This window comes from Carassius carassius, chromosome 35 (assembly GCF_963082965.1).
Source record: "Carassius carassius chromosome 35, fCarCar2.1, whole genome shotgun sequence".
Lineage (NCBI taxonomy): Eukaryota > Metazoa > Chordata > Actinopteri > Cypriniformes > Cyprinidae > Carassius > Carassius carassius.
In genome coordinates this window covers 18,778,891-18,799,858 of record NC_081789.1, presented here as the reverse complement: position 1 = coordinate 18,799,858, position 20,968 = coordinate 18,778,891, and the positions used below count along the sequence as shown (strand labels likewise).

Sequence of the window (20,968 nt, the reverse complement as noted above, 5' to 3'; positions counted from 1 at the left end):
TATATATATATATATATATATATGTATGTACGTATATATATGTATGTATATTTATATATCTATGTATATATATATATGTATGTATATATATATGTGTATGTGTATATATATATATGTATATATAGGATATAGGGATATACTGTACTGGATATATATATATATATATATATATGTGTGTGTGTGTATATATATATATACATATATATGTGTGTGTATATATATATATATATATATAGGATATAGGGATATACTGTACTGGATACAGTTTATTACAAGTTTGATTACCAATAGCGGGACATGTTGTTACAGTGTATAGTATAATATAATATAAAGATATATATAATGTAACAATATAATTAATATCCAAAACAATTGTTTGCGTTTTTTGTGAATCACCTTATATTTTCTCTCTTTAATGAATCGTTTTGTTTCCTGATAGATAGATGGATGTTTTTACATTTTTATATACACATTCAATTAAATTACATATAAAATATAATTTAAAAAGTCATAGACAACATTTAAAACACGTGCCAACGTGACGAATTATAAGTTGAATTATATGATGATATTATAAATATTTGATCAGGCGGATATTCCTGTGAACGGTCAAAATGTGTTTTTTTTTTATTTCTTTTTATTTTATTTTATTTTGATTTTTACATGTGGGTGACAATCTACAAAAGTGTCTGTAGGGGCCAGTGTCGTTCACTGTGAGCTGCTGCTGAAAACGAGGCAGTCACTGATTCTCTTCCGGGTCAATCTTGTGTATGGGTCAAGATGGTCGTGTGAAAAAAAAACAGATATATCAACAATTCACCAATATTTGAGTCATCGTTCTGATTCTCATAGCTCTTCATGCTGTGATGTAATTCACTGTGCGACAGTTTGTTCCTTTCTTTCGCGAGAAACTGGTATTTTGGTGGACGCATCGTCTAGCAGTGCGTGGAAGCCGTTTCGCGGGGTATGTGAGGCTAACAATAAGTAACGTACTATAACATTACTTTCTGGTATTTTATTCTATAAATTATGTTCATTTTAAAACGTGTTTCTCTATAAATGTGCTTTATGCCATACTGTAGTATCACCGTCGATCTAAGGTCATTTTGTGCTGCGTAGGACTATTAAATGGTTCATCTGAAAAATGTTGAGGAATATTAATTATTAACGTAGTGTTAGTTAGTGGAATGAGTTACTGTTTCATTTGGAGTGCTTTTGCAATCTCTTTTCATTATGTACGAGCATTAAGTGGCAGTATTTCTGTTGCTTATAATAGAGTTTTTATAGTTTAGCCCTTAAGTCATTTTGCGATGGTTTTACTTCAGTAACGCCTACTGCAGTCGATATGGTATTTTCAGGGCTTAAAGTATTCCGGCACCGTGCCGGATCTCCGGCGTGTGGCCGTGAGGGGAAAAAATATATAATATTTGAGAGCCTGCGCATGCAGTTTAATATTTTCGAGCCAATTTATTTCTTATACCAATCATATGAGAGGAACGCAGCTTTAACTAACGTTACAAGCCTATCAGAAGCAGAGAAGGGCGTGAAGGATGATTGACGCCCATGCATCAATGTCACGTTAGCGTTGTCGGAGAAAACAAAAATGGAGCGCAAGTTTATGAAGCCTTGGGATGATGTCCTAGACTCCTAGCAATAGATAAAGGACTCAAAAATAAATGGCGCTTTTTGGCAGTTGGTGCAAGAAACTGAGAGAGCCCGGGGCTTGTTTCTGCATGATTTACTCGAGGAATTACTGTATGCCAGCAGCGGTAAGAAAGTGCTTGCTCGTTATGATTTATGTCGCGTTCCAGGAAACCCGTGTTTTCCAACCTTAACCTGTGAAACAACAGCCAGTGTTTATGCAAGTGGTACACGTTGAAAAATAGATTTTAGGACAGTGTAACGTTGCAATAAAATTAATAATCTAGCTAAATTTCCCTGCGCTCAGAAGTCAAAAGTCGTTAGTCGTGATTTGAAATAGTGACTTGCGAGCTAAAACCTGCACCAGACTCCGGTCATAGAGCCGCTGCCCGTGCACTCAAACTTACCACGACGTTGCTGGGAGTAGAGACCTGCGCGGGAGGGATTTTTCCGTCCCGCTCCAGCAAAAATGTTATTTTCTCCCGCTCCCGTCCGCAAACAATAAAGTTTCGTCCCGCTCCCGCCCGCAAAATCCCGCGGGTAAACGTATAGCCTACAGTAGTTTTTCTTTTTTTTTAATACATTGCATATTCTGCCTGCTACTCTTATTTTTTCACTTGCTCCCCTGTTGAATATAAATTTAAAAAGAAACGGAAAATAAACAAATGTTTCGTTTTATTTGCGTTTAATTAAAAGTATGAACATGAACAAGGAACTTAGAACATATACAGTAAAAAAAGTAAGAAATGTAAATAAAAATATATATATAGGCCTACCTATAATAATTAGGCTATATAGCCTTATAAATTATATAATAATAATAAACCTGGATTTATTTCAGTTTCAAAGGAAAAGTATCTTATGGGGCCTGAGCAATTCAAATATTTAACAAAAATATCCTTATTCCTCTATAACAAAATAGATCAATTTGAAATATTAAGCTAAATAAAAATAAACTGAATTGACTAAAAAAACTGTACGACTACTTAATGTGCCCATGCAGGAATATCATGTCTCTGAAGCTCTCTTCTCTGTTGAGAGCTTCAGTTTAATCCTTCTCTGCTCCAGTATGCGACCGCAAATACTGAAAGCCCTCTCCGATGGTGCGCTAGCGGGAATACAAAGTACATGGCGTGTTTGCTTAATCTCGGAAATTCGTCTTTTCCACCACTGGAGGACATCATCTGGCTGGTCTATGTGCTTCTAATCCATCCAATTTGACATTTAAATATATCGCTATTACGGAATCGAATTACACGTCACTGTCTATGCACCGCATCCTCCCATTCCGCAAAGTCTATTTAATTTTATTATAAACAAAGGTCTATTTGTTTCTAGTTCTTTTGTTTTGTTATTTTGTCTTTTATTTGTCCCGCAAATAATTTCATTTTCCCGCAACCCGCACACAATAATATGTTGCCGCCCGCGTCCGCATTCAGCCATCAAATATTGTCCCGCGCCGCGCTCGGTGGCGCTGGGTCCCACGGTACTCCCGCGGGAGTGCAGGTCTCTAGCCGGGAGCAACTATTAGCTGACACACCGTTGTCTATGACTGACCATGTCTGCGATTAAAAAATACGTGTGTGCACATTTATAGCAGAAAATGATTTGTCATTCAGAATTTCGCAGCCACTGGTCACCCTGTGTAGAAAACTGGCAGAAGACAAAAAAAGCGTTCACTAGCCTGTTGGTTTCAAATCAACATGCGAGTTACATCCCAGAAAAAAAGTGATAATAGCCTTGATTTCACTTCTAATCTTCAGTTTAGCAGTTCAGTTCTTTAGCACTTTGAGCACTTAATTATTTAAGCACTTGTTATTGTTTAGAAGAAAACACTTTATTTGACATAGTACTTTTAAATAAATGGTGCCAAACATAATCATTGAAGAGATTCATGTCTATCTCAGTCTGTTTACCATTTTCTAAGCACTTTAAGCTCTTGTTACTGTATTTTTGTTACTATCGTCAATATTTGAATTAAGTCTGTCTGTGGAGTTTCTCTCCAAACACCCCCCCCCCCCCCCCCCACCCCCCAAAAAAAGTTCAGGCTCAGGATTTTTTTTCCACTTTAACCCCTGTATTTTTATAAATGTATTTTTTGTATTTAATTTTGCAGTGTTAACGAAACGATTCGAAGGGTAAAGAAAAAATACCTGCATAAATTGTTAGGGGAAAAAATGGGAGGGGGGTGGGGTTCCTGTCATTGAAACCTGGTAATATTAAAATTTTTATATGAATTCCAGGCTTTTGTTCCACTGAAAGCATGATTTAGGTGCTAATAAGTATAATAATTTAAATGTATTAATTTTACAAATTGACAAAAATGGAAAATTGTCTCATAAATATCTATATTAAAACAAATAATAATAATAAAAATAATAAAACAAAATCTTAAAAGCAATCATTAGTGACCAGAAAAAATTATAGAAAATCATGCATATTTACTGCCTGGTCATAATGTGCCGAAACGTCAAAATACTTTACAGATAAGTTTGTTTAAACTTCTTATGACCACATTCAGTGCGTATTTCAGGTTTATAATTCATATAAACTTGAGTTTTATATTTAACACACAAAAGAGGGATTTTAAAAAGGGTGTTTATATATATATGTATATATATATATATATATATATATAATACGCCATTTTGTGCTGTTGTATTTTGATGAAAAACAACTATGTTAAAACATCGGTAAATTCTCAGAATGGAGACCTCGGTTGCATAAATTTGGTCTCATGGCTAACAGTTTCTTGTTTTTCAAGGAAACAATGTCACGTCCGCGTTCGAGATCTCCCTTGTATTCAAGGTATTTAATCTAAAGTCGGTGTTACAAAAAACTTGTTGTTGTTGCATTGCTGGTTATTAACAGCTTCTTGAACCTCTCGAATATTAACAGAATCCCAACTATTCATGGGAGGAGAGCAGAAGGATTATATGATAACCAGATACATTCATCGGTACAGTCTGATGCGTGGAGAAAACCTGAATATGGTAACAAAGTAGAAAGTAGCACACATTGGAACAAAGATTCCTATCAAGGAGAGCAACATGTTGACCACTGGGCCAATTTAATTGATGCGATAGAGCATGCTCAAAAAAGAGGGGCTTCACCTATGACCAGATACCACATGCAGGGAGATGAAGAAAGGCCACCCAATTCTCCAAGGAGGATGCCTAGGGAAAGGTTACCTTCCCCCGATCACACACATTTTGGTGTTGAAGAGCGCTACAGGAAGCCATCACCAGGCTGGAACAAGAATGAAGGCGTTGATAAGGAGCTCAGTTCACAACATAACCACAGAGAGTCGAGGGAAAGGTCTTATCCAAGACATCCTGAAGGAAGAAGACAGGACAGGATGGATTATGGATATCATAATGAAGAATATGGCGGTCAATATCAAGAAAGGGGCTCCATTTCAGCAAGGTACAAGAAAGCATTTCTTTCCTCGATTCATACGTCTGACGTGGATGGAGAGGAACGAAGAAAAGAAGAAAGGATTCTGTCACTTCATTTGATAAATAAATGTTTTTCTAATTACATCTGTTATATTTAATCTCTTTAATCTTACATTTTAGTCAGTAATGTATTTAATAAATGTATTTTTTTATTTTTAACTTTTGTTTTTTGAGATTAGTTTAACTCTCATTATCATCAATTGGAATATATAGATCCAGTTAATTGTACTGTTCGTTAAAACCTTGCTAGTAACTTTATTATTGTAATTTAATTCTAATCTTAGACAAATGTTACTTGCTTTCTTAATACAGGTCATCAAAGTCAGATTATAGGGAGCATCAACCTCCTTCTGAAGGACTTGCAGATTTTGGTCTGCAGGATGAGTTTGTTGAGCATCACAGGGGCTTCAGCCCCCTTCGTGCACCTGTCATTGTGGAACACGATCATGGAATTGCAAAACAGGTTTCAAGGAACCGCGATCCCCCCAAAACGAGTGGCAATCTGTGGAGCAGAGACCCACCTAGGACAAGTGAAACCCAGAGGAATCGTGATCGAGATAGAAGAGACCAAGCCTATCATACACGTACCTTACAAGATAGACATGGCGGACAACCAAATAGTAATCCCAAAGAGGAATCAAGAAAGAACTACTCCTCTTATGGAAGAGAAACTCAAGGAAGAGAGCGCTCAAGACACATGGATCAACCTAGAATGGAGTCACATTCAAGAGACTCAGAAGCACGGAGGGAAATGGATTTAAGGGATGTGATGGATGTTGATTTGAGGAAAAGAGAAAGAGAACCTACCCCCGATTGGGAGGAAGAGAGATCGCAAAGTAATCATGGAAGGATGATGGGGCAAGGAGTGGTTCGCCAAAGAGCTCCGTATCACAAGAAGCCAAACACTAATGTTGGTCCTGCACCTAGAATGGATTTCAGTGAACAGGAGACCCTCAAGATCAAGGTGGACATGAGTCGCCCCGTTGGGCCAAGCAGGTATAGTATCATTGTCGTACCACTTTTGGTTATGGTCAAAAGTTCATGCCTCTTTTCTATGTCCACTGTCCCCACACCATGAAGACGTGAAGAACAACAATCTACAGATTGTGAACCTAAGGAAGAATCAATGGAAAGTGTGGAGTTGCAACCAGAAAACCCATTAATGGGCTGTTTTGTGTCTTATCATCGTGTACATGGGTATTGAAGATCATACTAAAATATGATCACTGCAAGAATAATCTTCAATCAAGCTTCCCAGGATATCCAGGGCAGCCCTATGAAAAGCTTTAAAAAAGGAAAGGATTTTAAGGATATTTGGATGTGTCCCCTGAAGTTCAGTCATATCTCTTGTGATTAAGCCATCTTATTCAAATCAGGGAGTAATGGAATGTATCAAGGATTGCTCTAACATTTCTGAAGTATTCATCTGGTACTTTTGTGTTGGCACACAAATTAATGTCTTGTTCAAGCAGATGTTCGGATGTGAAAGCTACTCAACATCAGTAATAGGGAAAATGGACTACTTCAAGGCCCTGACGTGGCTGATGCATCCTAAAATGGGACCAACAGGAGAAGGACACTACTGGTGATCATTCACAAGAAAAGGGTTACATATATGGAGAAATTCCAAACTCTGTACAAATCCCAGATTGCATAAAAAGATGCAATATTCAAGATATTGCAGTGTGCTATTTTTTTGAGTGTCTTAACATGTGAATGTTTGTTCTATGGAGAAGATGTGATTTGGATTACCTTTCATCTTCACTCTTCATTTAAATGGAAGTCACAGGACCAAATCACCAGGTTGGGTATAAATCCTGTTGAAAACACATCTTTCTGCTGTTAATTCCTTCAAATTAATGGTTCATCAGATGGCTGAAGTACTAGACTGGAATTACATGGATCTCAGCTTGATTTGGTTATGGACCATTGGTTAAGGGTGATGTTCTCCACCAGTTAGCCCAGGCAAAAGAAAATCAGTCCACCTTTTTTCATTCCCATTTCGGCTGTTCAATAACGTGTCTCCACCAAAATACCAGTGGCCTACAGGGTTTGAGCTCTTCTACTTTTAAAGCGGTATTGACTACAGGTAAGTCAGCAACCATACAATCGAATTGAAGTTGAGTAGGTATGCCCAAGTTTTCCAGATGTCTACATCATTCAAACTGTTTGCGGCTTCAGATTGATTTCCTTGTGGGGGAACAAGTATGGCCATGTTTGAGACGAAAAACACAGATTTTGTGATCACTAACCTGCATTTGATGATGACTCTCATTCAACAATCACCCATTCTGCATTGAGTGAGTACAGGAACATGTGGATGGAGCAAAGATGCTTGGGTTGAAGAAGACATGATGTTTCCATTGCATAGAATCCACAGCTATCAATTCACAATGAAAAAAACAAAACAAAAGAATATTCTATTCATGGACATTGCAACAGGAACATTTTGAAGCCTTTTTGTATTTACTCATTTGGAAGACACCTCTATCCAGAGATTTATGTAAACCGTGCCTTCAAGATCGACATTTTGTGTTCCTTGCCAAACAACCCATGACCTTGGCATTGCTAGCACCATACATTATCAGATGATCTACTGGACCTCCTTCTGCATTTTGTTTCCATATTTAGATTTTGGATTAGAAAGTCATCCCGTTGTATCAGTAAGTGAAGAGAACTCGGTAGGCATGGCTATTTGCAAGATTAAGAAATTTTTGCCAAGTTTCCTAAATATGTATCCATTATGTTAAGGGTATTTTTAACAAGCATTTGGCAATGCAGAAAATTGAAGACCCAAAGTGGCAACTGCAAATTCAAAAATAATGCCTGCTTCCAGATAAACTTGATTGAAGCAACTGCCAACAGACATTTAATTTCTTCCCCAAGACAGTCAAGCAGCAAGATTTGCTTATGAGATTTACATAGAAATGATTTGACATATGCCAAGGAAAAATATGCAATCATTGCTGAAATTGGAGGGTGTTTAATTTTATTCAGCAAGAAGAAGGATCTGTGAAGACACCAACTTAACCGGAGATCTTCAAAACTCTCTTCTAGAAGTTGCCTAAAGTTGATGCCATCGCTCCCATAATTGAAGATCTAAGTATCTAATACTTGTCTAAGGTTACTCAAGCTCACCAATCAAGATATTGCACTGCAAGAACATTTTTTTTGACCGGTTCTATTGTTCGCCATGTGTTGGCACTATGAAACAAATGAGTTTATTGAAGGATCCTCTGAATGGAAACACGCAATGACAGTGAGAGGAGAGGCATGAACTTGCCATATTTATTATGACCTGAAATTTTTATTATGCGTTATTCAATTATTTATTTAGTGATATGGTATTTAAATGAAGGTTGAGCCAACCCAAATTTTAGATTTGTCCCAAATGGCATACTTATGCATTTTTTTATGACGTTTTGTAGTTTAAATAGTGTGGGTTGTGTTCACACTGAAAATTTCAAAAAGAAAAAGTGGAATGTTAGACAAACTTCATGCACTCACCGTCTCCGCTTTAATTACCTAGAAAAGGGGCTTGCGCTATCAGTCACTGTTTATGAATGAAATAACTTTATCAAATTCATATAGACCTTGAGTGAACAAAAATTATGAATTGCTAAAACTTCTATCTGAATAGTTTGCACCTACTTTTTATTTACTGGGTCACAGTGAATTGACACGAAGTACAATTCAGTTTAAATTTTCTGAAAAAAAGAGAACAATTTTAACTTCATGGCAAGAGACGTCTTAGATTAATAGAAGTAGTGCTGGTAAATTTCTAGATAAAAGGGATTACATGACAGGTAAAGGGCCAAGTGTTTTGCATTAAAAATAAATATTGCAGTGTTTATGCATAATCTCCAACTTTCTTACTGAACTTTTGTACCAGAACTTTGTACTTTGCTATTCCAATTTATATTCATTCATAAGTGTTGTCATCTGATTAATGTGTTAAAAAGGATCATTTTAATGGAATGGGACCTTATATCTCTGTATATCATGTGACCTCTCGTTCAGTCATTTAGGATATTCTTCAGATAGGCAGTTATCACTTGACTTGGTCAATGTGGGTCGACAACGCCTTGATTTCCTTCCCATGCTGGAGCATTCTGGAACTTACAGGGAATCAGCAGTGCATTCTGGGACATTTGCCCAAGAGATCATTACCCTTGTGCACCAAGTTAAAGGTCAGTAACCAATGGATTAGCTTGGCAGTATATTGTGTATCTTAGAATGAGCTTATCTTACGTAGCAAAGAGTTGATTTTGGTGAAGTGTTTGCTTATTTGTTTTGCAGAAAACTACTTTAGGGGCCAAGGCATCACACTTAATGAACGTTTTGCAACCAAACAGTATTATTCACTCCAAGATGGCTTTAAAGAGGCAGAAGAAGAACAGGAGGAGGAGATGGGAAACGTGAGACCAGTTATGAATAGGTACATTGGCTAGTTAAGTTTTTGTTTTTAATTAGTGGGGCTTGCAATGGTAAGCATCACTTTTATTTATATTTAGGGTTAATGTTTTTATTTATGATTAAAGATTTAATCACCCCCAATCCTAAATTGGAAATTTTCTCCACACCATTTGCGATACAAGCATGAAAATTCTGTTATTTTATTTCAGGCAACACAGAATGCCTTCATCAGAAACTCAGATCTTCTGCAATATAGGGCCGGATCCAGTAAGTTGCCCTTTGTGTAGGTCCATCAATATCAAATAAAATATTGAATGTATGTTGGTACAAATTTGAAATGTTTTGCTAGCTTCAGAGACGACAGCTTGTCCCCGACCCTGGCGACCTCAGATATGACCTGGAGCGAAGAAGACAACAGCGAATGGAGGGTGTGAAGATCACCATTGCTGGGGGAAACTTTGCTCCATTGGCTCCTAAGGGGTATGGACTGTGAAGTGTTCCTGTTAGCTGTCTTCAGACCAACTTTTAATATTATTGCTATACATTCAGGTGCCATGCCAATATTTTTGATTTACAAAATTATGGTCTGGTTCCACATACTGTACAGGGCTTAGCCTAAGCCAGGATTAGGCCATAGTTCAATTAGCAATTTTCTATTGCTGTTGTCTTTCCAAAGTCAAGAGAGTGAGCCTCTCTATGTGAGAGATGATCCTGAAGAAGCGAATGAGAACTTTGGGTGGTCGGAACAAAACCACGAGCGTCAAAGGCAGTGGGTGAGTTGTTGTTGATGTGAAACATGTCTATTTTTAAGAGTATAATTGTTCATACCATGACTCATTTTGGTCCTTCAGGATGTTCCCCATCAAAGAATGCCAGTACCTAAAAGACAGAACCTCAATCCGCTGGGGAATTTCAGTCGGAAAAGCAGACCACGGGGACGGAGGACTTGAAATAAGTGGTGAGGAAAATGTGTGTATTTAATTACATTGATTATGTATGTTTAGATAAATATGTATTTATAACTTTTTGGACTAATATATTTATACATTATTTCTCTGAATTTCAAACACAAGTATTTGATGTAGTTAAGATTTGCTTCTTTATTTTTCTGACCTCTCTATTTTATTTTGTCTGTTACCTGCAGGTGGCAGTGCATGAGAAGAAAGTCATCAATTCAACCCTGAGGTCACTTGTGCGCACCTGTGTTTTTGTTGTTTCTGTTTGATTTTTATTTATTTATTTTTTTTTATAATAATATAAGAACCACTAAGACCTTGATTCAAGGTCCACTGCTTCTCCACATTTGGTGGATCTTTTTCATCCATTTTTAATTCACCCGTTACCATTTGTTTGATTTAAGGAAATTGCTTGTAAAGATTATTTGATTCGAAGATGGAAACAAATATAAATGGGGCACCTCATTGGGCAAGTTAAAGTGATAAAGCTTAAGTATCACCTTGCCCTGCTCTCATCCTGAAATAATGCTATTCTACATTATCAGTGGAGTAACTTCAGTTTTGTTTTTGATTTGATATTCCACAATATTTACAATTTATACAGTATGTAAATTGAATTGCTAATTGAATTTTGAAATTCAATTGCCATTTCATAGCAGTACACAACACATGGATAGTTTTGCTTTTATACTAAAACACAGTCTTACCTACATATGACAAAATCTGATGTATCCTGCTGTGTAAACTTGAAGTAGAAAATAAAATCTATTTGTTGAAAATTGTTCTCAAATGAAGCTTCAGCTGTTTTCAGTCCACATCATTTATTTTACAAAAGAATGCAAAAGCTGTACATGTAAAACATCTTTACAGTAGATTATTTGGTTCATACAGTATAACAATTTTATACTAGTACAATCACAGAAAAGGCACTAAAAGTTTTTAACTGTTTAGATGCTTTGAAATGTCTGTAATAGTTCAGGTGTTTCAATGTGATTTTCTACAGATGAAATTAATTACAGGGCAACAGTTTGAAAAACACCTCAGCATTCTCCTCCAAAATATTGTCATATCAACACATTGGTGGCATGTTGGGTAAAGGAGCACTCACCATAATTAAATGCCTGTTTTAGCTCAAATAAGTGTTTCAATGTAATATTCTACAGATGACATTAATCACAAGGCAACGGTTTAAAAGACACCTCAGCATTCTCCTCCAAAATAATGTCATATCGACACATTAGTGGCCTGTTGGGCGAAGAAGCACACACCATAATTAAATGCCTTTTTTGTTGAGCATGTATTACTCAGAAAAGTATTTGTAGTTACTCACCTGTTTGGATTTTCAAGTGGGGTTATCCGAATACGAAGCAGCCTTATCTTGTATCGAGGTCCAATCATATTCCCAGTGACAATCCGTAAAGAGATTTTCTGAATTGGATATAAATCCTCATCAAACTGTGCCAGTATTCGAGTGGATGTATACTGCTCAAACCTCAACAGCTTACTAACAAAAACATACAAAACAACCATTACATGATGATAAGTCAAAGATGAATGGATTTATAGAATCTCATTACAGTTTACGTACGTATCCATCTGGGACTCTATTACATTTTTGCCATTGTACAGTCGGAGAATGACCACCCCCCAGCGCAGAAACTGGTTCCAGGTAACTAGGTCCACTCTGTAACTTGTCTCTGTTAAAATGAGAAATCAGAATATTGCACAAACCCCTTTTGAGAAAACAGCTTTTGCAATGAGCCATTCTAGAGCTGCTAAAACTCACTGTTGTAGGGGAGCTCAGCCGTAGTTGAGAAATATGCTCTTGTTTGCCCCAACCTCAAGAGTGTATCCCTCCACTGGCTCATGTCATAACCTAAAAGTTAATCTTACATTATAAACACTCTTGATAGCGTAACAGCACTGTGAATTTTATTTTATTTTTTTGTATTGCTTCCTTTGTCTGTTTGGTTGTGATTGTTGGCTCAAAAAAGAATTTTTTTTTTATCTGTTTTGTTACATAATCGTTCAGAAAGCATTTCTGAATGCTTTTTCAGCATTTCTGAAGCTCAAGACCCATTTCTTATTATCAGTGTTGAAAATGGTTATGCTGTTTAATATTTTTTTATTGAAACCATGATACGTTTTTTTTAATAGAAAGTAGAAAAGAACAGTTTAAATAAAAATCTTTTGTAACATAAAAGTACTGTGTCTTTTGATCTAATAATGCATATTTTCTAAATAAAAGTATTAATTTTTTTTTTTTAATTGCTCTGTGATTGCAACAGTAGGTGGGGACAAGCGGCTGATTAGGCTGATTGATACACGGAGCAACTTTTTTGAGCAATAATTCTTGGGAACTTTTCCATAGAGAACGGTTAAATTTCTATCTAGATTTTTTTAGATCGGTCATCAGCTCTGTGTCCATTTGGTTGTCCAATGATGTCAGCATTGTCCAGTGTATCATCAGCCTAAGTGACTTTTTTTAACATTCAACTGATTCTTTAAAAAAAAAAAAACACTGAATTATATTTTTTCAGTGCAGTTTGTTAGGAACAGGCTGGCAGTACCTGGCAATGTTGTGTCTAAAATGTAAGTAACCCTGTATATTCATTTCTTTATTGAACTGTTGTTTATATCACACTTGGAGTGTTTTCTCAGTATTCATATTTTCATTTATTGTGGTTAATTACAAAATGTATTGCTTTTACCCAGAACAGGACAGGAAGCAGGCTTGAAGGTCTCACACTGTAAACATTGACCACTGAGGAAGTCGCTGTATGAGGAACACGGATATGCCATAAGTTTACAGGTGTGATTCAGAGTGCACAGGTACAGGAAAACAGACCTCTGATGATCACACACAAAATACGATTTCCCTGGAGAAGAGATGGAATGAGATTACATTTTAGCCCTATTAGCACAACCTTGTAATTAACTCAATCCTGTTGTGAGGATTGCATAATTTAATTATGACAATATTAATTAAACAGCCAGCTTTTTGCATTTTTAGGTTTATCTGGGGTTTATAACATTCTGTATGAGATATATCATTACATCAGATTTCAACCCTGACCTTTCCCAAATGTTAATCTTAATTTACTGACCTGAGAAGATGGTCTTGGGACATCCAGGCTGATCTAATCCTCCATTGGCATAGAAATCAATATGGCCATGGGTTCCTCTAAGGCCAAAAGCTGCCACAGGAAACAATGTTTGAGCGTGGGATTTTTAGGCTATGTTTGGCACACTATGTAATACTATTTTAGTAGATTATACTGTCCACAGTGTGCAAATTTTCAGTATGCATGGAATACTTGAATGACCTTCCACAGATGCAAAAATGTGAAATATACAACAAAAATGTATCTTTTTTTTTTTTTTTTTATTCTGTGATTTCAGTAGCATGTCCTTAAATTTATTATACTTACAATTCATATCTGTGTGCAGCACATCTACAAACTGGGCATCAGTTGGATCAAGGCGTTCCTCAGGGGGAGCGCTGGCAAACATTGGTCCTGCTGGGTCTAGACCTAGAGTTGACCAGGTGAAACATTTAGTAAACAATATTTATTGGACTGGAACAGCCGGTTTTGTTTTATTGGATTTCCTGAATGTCACCTGTGATTCTGCCCACCCTTCCTCCCAGCATTGCACCAATGAATCCAGCCACATGTGCACCCAGACTGACTCCGATCAGATGGATGGAGTCAAGAGATGCTCCCTCCTTCTGAAAGTAACACCATATTATTGATTAAATTGGCAGACATTACTGGCTAAAGCTATTTCAGAGCTGAAACGCTATTGAAAGACTACTGACCCTACCTCCATACTCTCTATGAAGCCAGTGATGTTCACAGCCGTACCCCGTGTGTTGGCCACAGCCGCAAAGTAATTGAGATTTGCCGCCCCTCTGTTCCAATCCACTACCAGGATGTTCATGTCCTTCTGTGCTGCTAATAAGTGCACAATGTGGTTGATCCAGATAGGCGGTGCCCCCGTGGGCCGGTACCCATGTATGACAAAGGTAGTGGGTCTGCTTACATTAAACAGGGGTTCATGAGTGAAGTTGTGGTGCAGGAGCTCCTGACCACACTCGAGGTTTGCACGGGTGTAGAGCAGCAGGCGCACGTAGAGATAGGTCCCCATAAAAGACTCATGGAAATCCAAATCGGTGAAGTTGTCGCAATCACTGTCTTCACCTAATGACAGAAAATACTGGTTTACTGGTCTGTATTTTGCTGTATGTGTTTGTGTGAAAGAGATGTTGTTGTAAACTATTGAACTGAATCATTGTCATGGCTCGTTATACCTTTTTGTTTCTAGCTAGTTTTGTTTCAGATAAAAAAGTACACATAAACGAAATTTCGAAATGTTGCTGTGGCTAGATTAAGTACTAAAATTACTAAAAGTGAAATTAATTAAAGCTCTATAGGAATATTTAAAGAAACTAATGACATTGCAGATGCACATAGAAAAAAAAAAATTATTTTTTTTTTTATAATTACATGAAAATGTAATTGTAATTTATTTTTTGTAATTGTAAATGTAATTTATATAAACATGAAAATGTTAAATAATGCCTGCATATCACAAATTATTACCAGAGCCAAAATGTTATTAAACATTTTCTTTTTTTTGTGTTTCTCATTTAGCCTTCGGTCACCAAGCTTAGCCGCAGCTTAGCCATCTAGCTTAGCATAGTACCAGTTGGCTTTTTTGATTAGTTAAAATAATATCAAAATACACTATTTTTTTACAGGCATCAATTAGTTTTTTAAAATGTGAAGAAAAGGTCAAAAAGGACTCAGAAAAGTGTAGGTAGTTCTGTGAATAATTCTAGAATCTGCCGTAGTTGATCATTTACAAATATTCCTGTTTTTTTTTTAACTGGTGATAATTTTGTTCTGTACATTTGGGGGGGGGGGGGATCACAAAGGTCAATTTTATCTCTATTCTTATTTTTTCACAATATTGACACAGACTGATCCACAAGTAAAGTAAGGCTGGATTTTAACGGCCCAGTTCCCATTCATCTCGCTGTGCATAATCTCCACTACACACATCACATTTGATGCTTCTATTTCTCTTTACCATCAACCTACAAAATATCCTTTTGATCAACCTGCAGATTCTTAAACCATAAATTTGTCCACCTCATATTTAAGCCACGCAACCTCTCAGGTTTTCCATGTAGATTTCCGACCCAAGAGGTAATCTGTGCTCTGTAATTAGCCTGCACGCAAGTCACAATTGGATCATGCTTCTATAAAAAAGCAGATCATCCCACTTCTCCTTCCACATGTTCCCCTGCCCCCTCCTCTTCTCCCAGTAGAAAGATCTGAGATGATTACAGGTGTCAGTCACATGAGCTCCATGAGGGTTTGTTGTATTTAACCCTCTTTCACACTGATCTGTTATGTCTGCCATCTGCAAGCATTACTCATTACACATTTTTATCAGGCTCTTATGTTAAGGTTAAGGAAATTAACTTTAATGTTAATGAAATGGTTATTAATCAGTTATTGAATGACTTATTTCCAAAAATGTCCAATGTTATATTCATAAGAGCCTGATATATATATATATATATATATATATATATATATATATATATATATATATATATATATATATATAAATGAGTATATAAGTTCAAATACAGAATGCTGAATCAGAAATGAAAAACTTCCCAGATTAAATATGACAGAAATTTTAGAAAAGAAATGGCTGAATCCTTCTCTAAAGAATAAAAAAATAAAAAGTTTCCTAATGCCCAGATGATAAGAGTCAGCGGAACAAACTGTTAGCCAAATTAAATTGAATATTGTCCTGTATCTTACCTTTACAAAGCATAAAGATGCTCGGCAAAATCAGGAAACGCCACAGTGACATTCGCACCACAAGATGTGACAGAGGTAGACACAAGGAATATCAAGAAAACTAAGAAACAACATCGGAGTATCTGTAGTAAAGGAAAGATCCAATGTAGGAGGGGTTGTGGGCGGAGCGAAGGAGATTGAATGAGATCACACACTGTGCTCAATGGACAGTGTGATAAGTCAACAGGCCATCTTAGGACTTCCAGAAGAGTACAGAACATGACAATCAGCATTTGGTGACTTTACAGGGATAGTTCATCCAAAAAAGGAAAATTCTGTCATTTACTCACCCTCATGTTGTTTCAAACATGTCTAACTTTTTATTCTTTGTGGCATTTTTGCATTTTTCCTTGACAGGACAGTATAGATGGGGGGTGGTAACAGGAAAGCTCCACATAGCGAAAGTCATACAGGTTTGAAATGACACAAGAGCAAATAAATGTGAACATATGACAAAGCTTACATTTTTGAGTGATCAAGTCCAACATTTTTTTGGACACTTCCAGTTGCTGCTGCTTCTTGTCAGGCATATTCTGCCCTCCTGTTTTGTTCTGCATTAAAGGGCACAAGGTCACAATAAAGTGGTTCTCCTTCCAAACTCTAGTAAAAGAGCCACCTCAGCACAGATATTCATAGAGGATACCCTGTCAGCAAATACACATGTCATTTTCATATTGCATCTATATAGAGCATTGCTATTGTAATAGTCTCCAGAGAGAAGCAATGACCCAGAATGCATTTACATTGCTTCCCTGCTGGGTGCCATAAAACTTGTTTTCTCCTAAAATGATGTTATGCATGAAATTAGCACTATCCTATATCTTGTAGCCTCAATAACCTACTTCACAACATCTTTGCATTCCCTGCAGGTCCTGTTTATGTGACTGTACAGTAGCGACATAGTACAGAAGTATGTTTCTTTTAAATTCTTCATCAGTATGTATAATCATCAGCATATATACTGGAGACAGCAGAAATGAGAGCATAATGACAGTGTGTCATTAGGGTTCAGGGTCAGACCAGAAGCTGTTTTGTCTATGTGAAGTTGAAACAGATTAGATGGCAGATTACAGTAACTACTAAACTGTCCATCCATTCCTGCATCTGATGTAGTCAATCCTATTATGTGACTCACCGATCAGGGCTCATTGTACCCATTTTTTCTGCATCAGGATGACGTATTAACCATTAGTCTTTTCTTATGACAGCATCAAGGGTTAAACAGTCATTCTGTCATATGATCATGTTCTCTGTGTGTGTGTACTTGTTGTTAACATAGGCTGTAGGCATACACAATGAGATTTAAATCAATTTTATTCTCATACATAAAGGATTAGTTAAATGCATACAAAATAATTAGATAATTAAATAAAGCAGATCGGATCAGAACAAAGTTTAGCCATAAATGTTTGATCATTTATGATTATAATATTCATGTAATAAAAAATATGTAAGAAAAGATGCAAAGTGCAAAATATCTATAATATAACCAGAATATGTTTTGCCTATATTTAAAACAAAGAGAAACATTGTACTGTACAATTGATAACTGAACATTAATAGATCATGCCTATATAAGGTCACCTTTTCATGAAATTAGAGATGAAGTCAATAGGAAGAGGAAAGACAATAGTTGAGTTCCTTTCTGAGGCAATCTCCGTCAGCGTCTGCATGTAGCGCAGCTGAAGCGCAGACGGAGACTGTGACATCACGTCTGCTGCTTCCTTCAGCGCACGAGAGGCTTTCATTTCTCCCTCTGCTGCGATCACCTGTTCATGATAGATTAGAACACAAATATGTTCATTTAACAAAGGCAACACTTAAGGGGTCAAGCACTTCACCATGATAAACACAATCCCAATTCACAGTCTGGCCTCTGGCACACACCTTTAATTACTCAGAAATTTCCATTGAGCAAATCCGGTTTGTTTTTCCGCTGTACTGTGCCATAGTGTTATGACATAAAGACTCAGGTTTCCAGGCAACAATATGACTCGCATTATTGTAGTGTTTATTGAGAGAGCTCCTGCTGTATTTTAAGGGGAGGTCAGGTTAGCATCACTGAACTATTGTGAATGGATGGATGGTTAAATTAATATAAAAAAAGATAAATGGTGGATGAATAAACAATGTATGACACTTTTCTTTTAATATATAATTAAGTTCATATGTTTACATAACTCAAGAGATAATGATAAATGAGAGATGATGACTAATAGATATAATAATAGCTGCATAATAGATATTTACATATACTGTATTTCACAAGAAAAAAAAATATTTACACACATTTTATATATATATATACATATATATAATATATATATATATATATATATATATATATATCACAAATTAAATTAATGTAACTACTATTTTACATTTTATTAATTTATGAATTCTAATTATATTAAAATTATCATAATATATTAGAATCTAATAGAAATATAAATCTATTAATTCTTCTGTGTGCACACACACACACACACACATACACACATATCCACAAGATAAAATAACCACATTAACAGTCACAAAATATAAACATATATTGCAGATTCTGTAAGAGTCTATTGTAAGTGGTCAGTCATCACAAATAGCAATAAAATGAGGCTAATATCTTGACCGGCAAGTGCTTTACTGGTTTGTAGGTCTTGTTTTGGAATTTTATTGGCTTTAGGGGGTTACAGTTCATTTATACTTCTGACCATATGTGAGGGGCTGCAGGTGTTCACCCACCAATCGGAGAACAGTGTGTCTCCCCAGACAGACTGAACACAAAGCTGCAAAGCTGATAAGACTAAACTTGGCAGGCTTAGCGGAACAGACAGAATAGCGTGTGTTTGTGTGTGAAGCATGTAACAATCTTTCAGTGCTCAGACACCCACCTTGGCTCTGGCGTCTCTGGTGGCCTCGGCCTCAGCTGCCATGGCTCTCTGCAAAGTGGTGGGCAGTTTGACGTCTTTAAGCTCGACCCGTTCCACTTTGATACCCCAGTTCTTGGATGCAGCATACAGCACAGCCTGTCAGGCAAAAGATGAAATGAACTGTTTTTATTTAAGGCATTTATATGATACTATCCAGAAGAAATTTTTAATATACTTTAAAAATAAAGATTTCAAAAGTAAGGTTTCCGCAGTGATGCTATGTAATTGAAGAAACATTTTGAGTTTCCCTAAAACCTTTTGTGAAAATGGAAATATACCATAAATGTTAAAGGTTCTTCATTGACCTATACATGCCAATAAGGAGTTAACAACTAAAGATTTAGTTGTTTTCAGGAAGGGTTATCTTACCTCCATCTGTTCAGACATCTCCTCACGGTCTTTTAAGATGTCTGCCAGACTCTTAGTTCCCAGCATGTTTCGTAATGTAGTCTGTGCAAGCATCTTTGTGGCATGATTTGCATTCTCCACTTTGGTAATAGAGACAGTGGGGTTAAAGACACGATAGTAGACCACCGCGTCCACCATGATTGTCACTGAGTCTTTGGTCAGCACCTTGGGAGAAAATGTGATACATATTAAGTTTAACACAATATGATATTTAACTCATAATATGTATTAATTGAAAAAACAATGATTAAACATTTTCAGTTTAATCACTCACCTCTTGTGGAGGGATGTCAAAAGACACTGTTCTTAAATCAACCTTTCTAAATGTGTCCACACATGGAATAATCCAGAACAAACCTTTAAAACAATCCATAAGGAAAACTGCTAGTTACAACTGAGCTAAGCAAAAAAAAATGTATATTGATTTTAAGAATAGTAATTAATAACCAGGTCCTTTAGCACCGCCTAGGAGTTGCCCCAATCGGAAAATAACTGCTCTTTCATATTCCTGGACAATCTTTTGACAAAAAGGAATTTAGATTAGGGATTGGTATATATAAATAATAAAGAAGTTATGAGTCATTTTTAATTAATTTGATGACCTTAATGTTTATGTCAGATTTTATTGTTTGATAATAATAATAATAATAATAAAAACATTTAAGTAGGTTTTAAATTAGGTAATTTTTTTCTTACCTTCATACAAAACCAGACCGAGACAGGGAAAGTAAGAAAGACAAGGAGGAAGGAGAGGAAGGTAAGGAGGTATCCACAGAACCCAGAGCTTCTGGATTGATCACTGTCTGATTAAACACAAAACGCAAAAAAAGAGGTTAGTCTCAATGGCATCAAAATGATCTGAACAAATATATTATTTTAAAAAATGAGCAAGAAATAGAAGCCCGGCAAACCTGACTGCAGTATGACTTTTGTGTCACTCTCATCATTTACAGGTTCAATTTTGTTCCTGGACATCTCGCTCGGAGAAGACAGAGCTATAGACATGGTTAGCAGTTTTAGTTTTCTGCTGGACTGATGAAATATAGTTTCAGTGAGATATTTAAGGTGATTTAAATATGTTCCCTTTTTCCACGACCGCCCATTTTCACACACAACACAATATGGAACTTTGCATGGCATGTCTCTAAGCAACAAAACTGAGCTCATGCTAAACCTGAAAGTCGATTACTTTGAATGAGGCCTTATCATATATCATCATTATATCCTCTTTTTGTTTACACGTTCTATGAACAACTGTTTTTTCTTCATGTTCAGGTGCA

The 20,968-nt window shown here is 36.3% G+C and overlaps 3 protein-coding genes across 5 annotated transcripts; 1 reads left to right on the top strand and 2 right to left on the bottom strand.

Annotated features, from left to right (window-relative positions):
• The first annotated feature begins 721 nt into the window (after nucleotides 1-721).
• On the top strand, nucleotides 722-10,755 carry LOC132116136 (BCLAF1 and THRAP3 family member 3-like). Of its 3 annotated transcripts, none has more exons than XM_059524747.1 (11): nucleotides 725-964; nucleotides 4,406-4,449; nucleotides 4,540-5,067; nucleotides 5,412-6,095; nucleotides 9,120-9,289; nucleotides 9,399-9,537; nucleotides 9,725-9,782; nucleotides 9,865-9,995; nucleotides 10,192-10,288; nucleotides 10,367-10,473; nucleotides 10,660-10,755. In XM_059524747.1, exons 2-10 carry the CDS (start codon nucleotides 4,412-4,414, stop codon nucleotides 10,463-10,465), a joined length of 1,944 nt encoding a protein of 647 aa, XP_059380730.1. In that variant the 5' UTR covers nucleotides 725-964; nucleotides 4,406-4,411; the 3' UTR covers nucleotides 10,466-10,473; nucleotides 10,660-10,755. The 3 variants fall into 3 exon arrangements, 2 of the variants coding, with proteins under 2 accessions (XP_059380730.1, XP_059380731.1); XM_059524748.1 differs by having other exon boundaries at nucleotides 10,367-10,484; nucleotides 10,660-10,750; XR_009425601.1 differs by lacking the exons at nucleotides 10,367-10,473; nucleotides 10,660-10,755 and having other exon boundaries at nucleotides 722-964; nucleotides 9,865-10,064; nucleotides 10,192-10,289.
• A 416-nt stretch (nucleotides 10,756-11,171) lies between these two features.
• On the bottom strand, nucleotides 11,172-16,433 carry lipib (lipase, member Ib). The gene is made up of 10 exons (XM_059524749.1): nucleotides 16,315-16,433; nucleotides 14,297-14,673; nucleotides 14,093-14,201; nucleotides 13,903-14,004; nucleotides 13,579-13,668; nucleotides 13,183-13,350; nucleotides 12,258-12,347; nucleotides 12,060-12,168; nucleotides 11,802-11,975; nucleotides 11,172-11,716 (listed from the first exon to the last, which is right to left on the bottom strand). The coding sequence occupies exons 1-10, from the start codon at nucleotides 16,364-16,366 to the stop codon at nucleotides 11,641-11,643; spliced, it is 1,347 nt and encodes a 448-aa protein (XP_059380732.1). The 5' UTR covers nucleotides 16,367-16,433; the 3' UTR covers nucleotides 11,172-11,640.
• Nucleotides 16,434-17,791: 1,358 nt separating this feature from the next.
• zgc:112408 (uncharacterized protein LOC550260 homolog) lies at nucleotides 17,792-20,709 on the bottom strand. The gene is made up of 6 exons (XM_059524746.1): nucleotides 20,600-20,709; nucleotides 20,385-20,491; nucleotides 19,963-20,205; nucleotides 19,650-19,853; nucleotides 19,242-19,376; nucleotides 17,792-18,122 (listed from the first exon to the last, which is right to left on the bottom strand). The coding sequence occupies exons 3-6, from the start codon at nucleotides 20,059-20,061 to the stop codon at nucleotides 17,934-17,936; spliced, it is 627 nt and encodes a 208-aa protein (XP_059380729.1). The 5' UTR covers nucleotides 20,062-20,205; nucleotides 20,385-20,491; nucleotides 20,600-20,709; the 3' UTR covers nucleotides 17,792-17,933.
• Nucleotides 20,710-20,968: the final 259 nt, after the last annotated feature.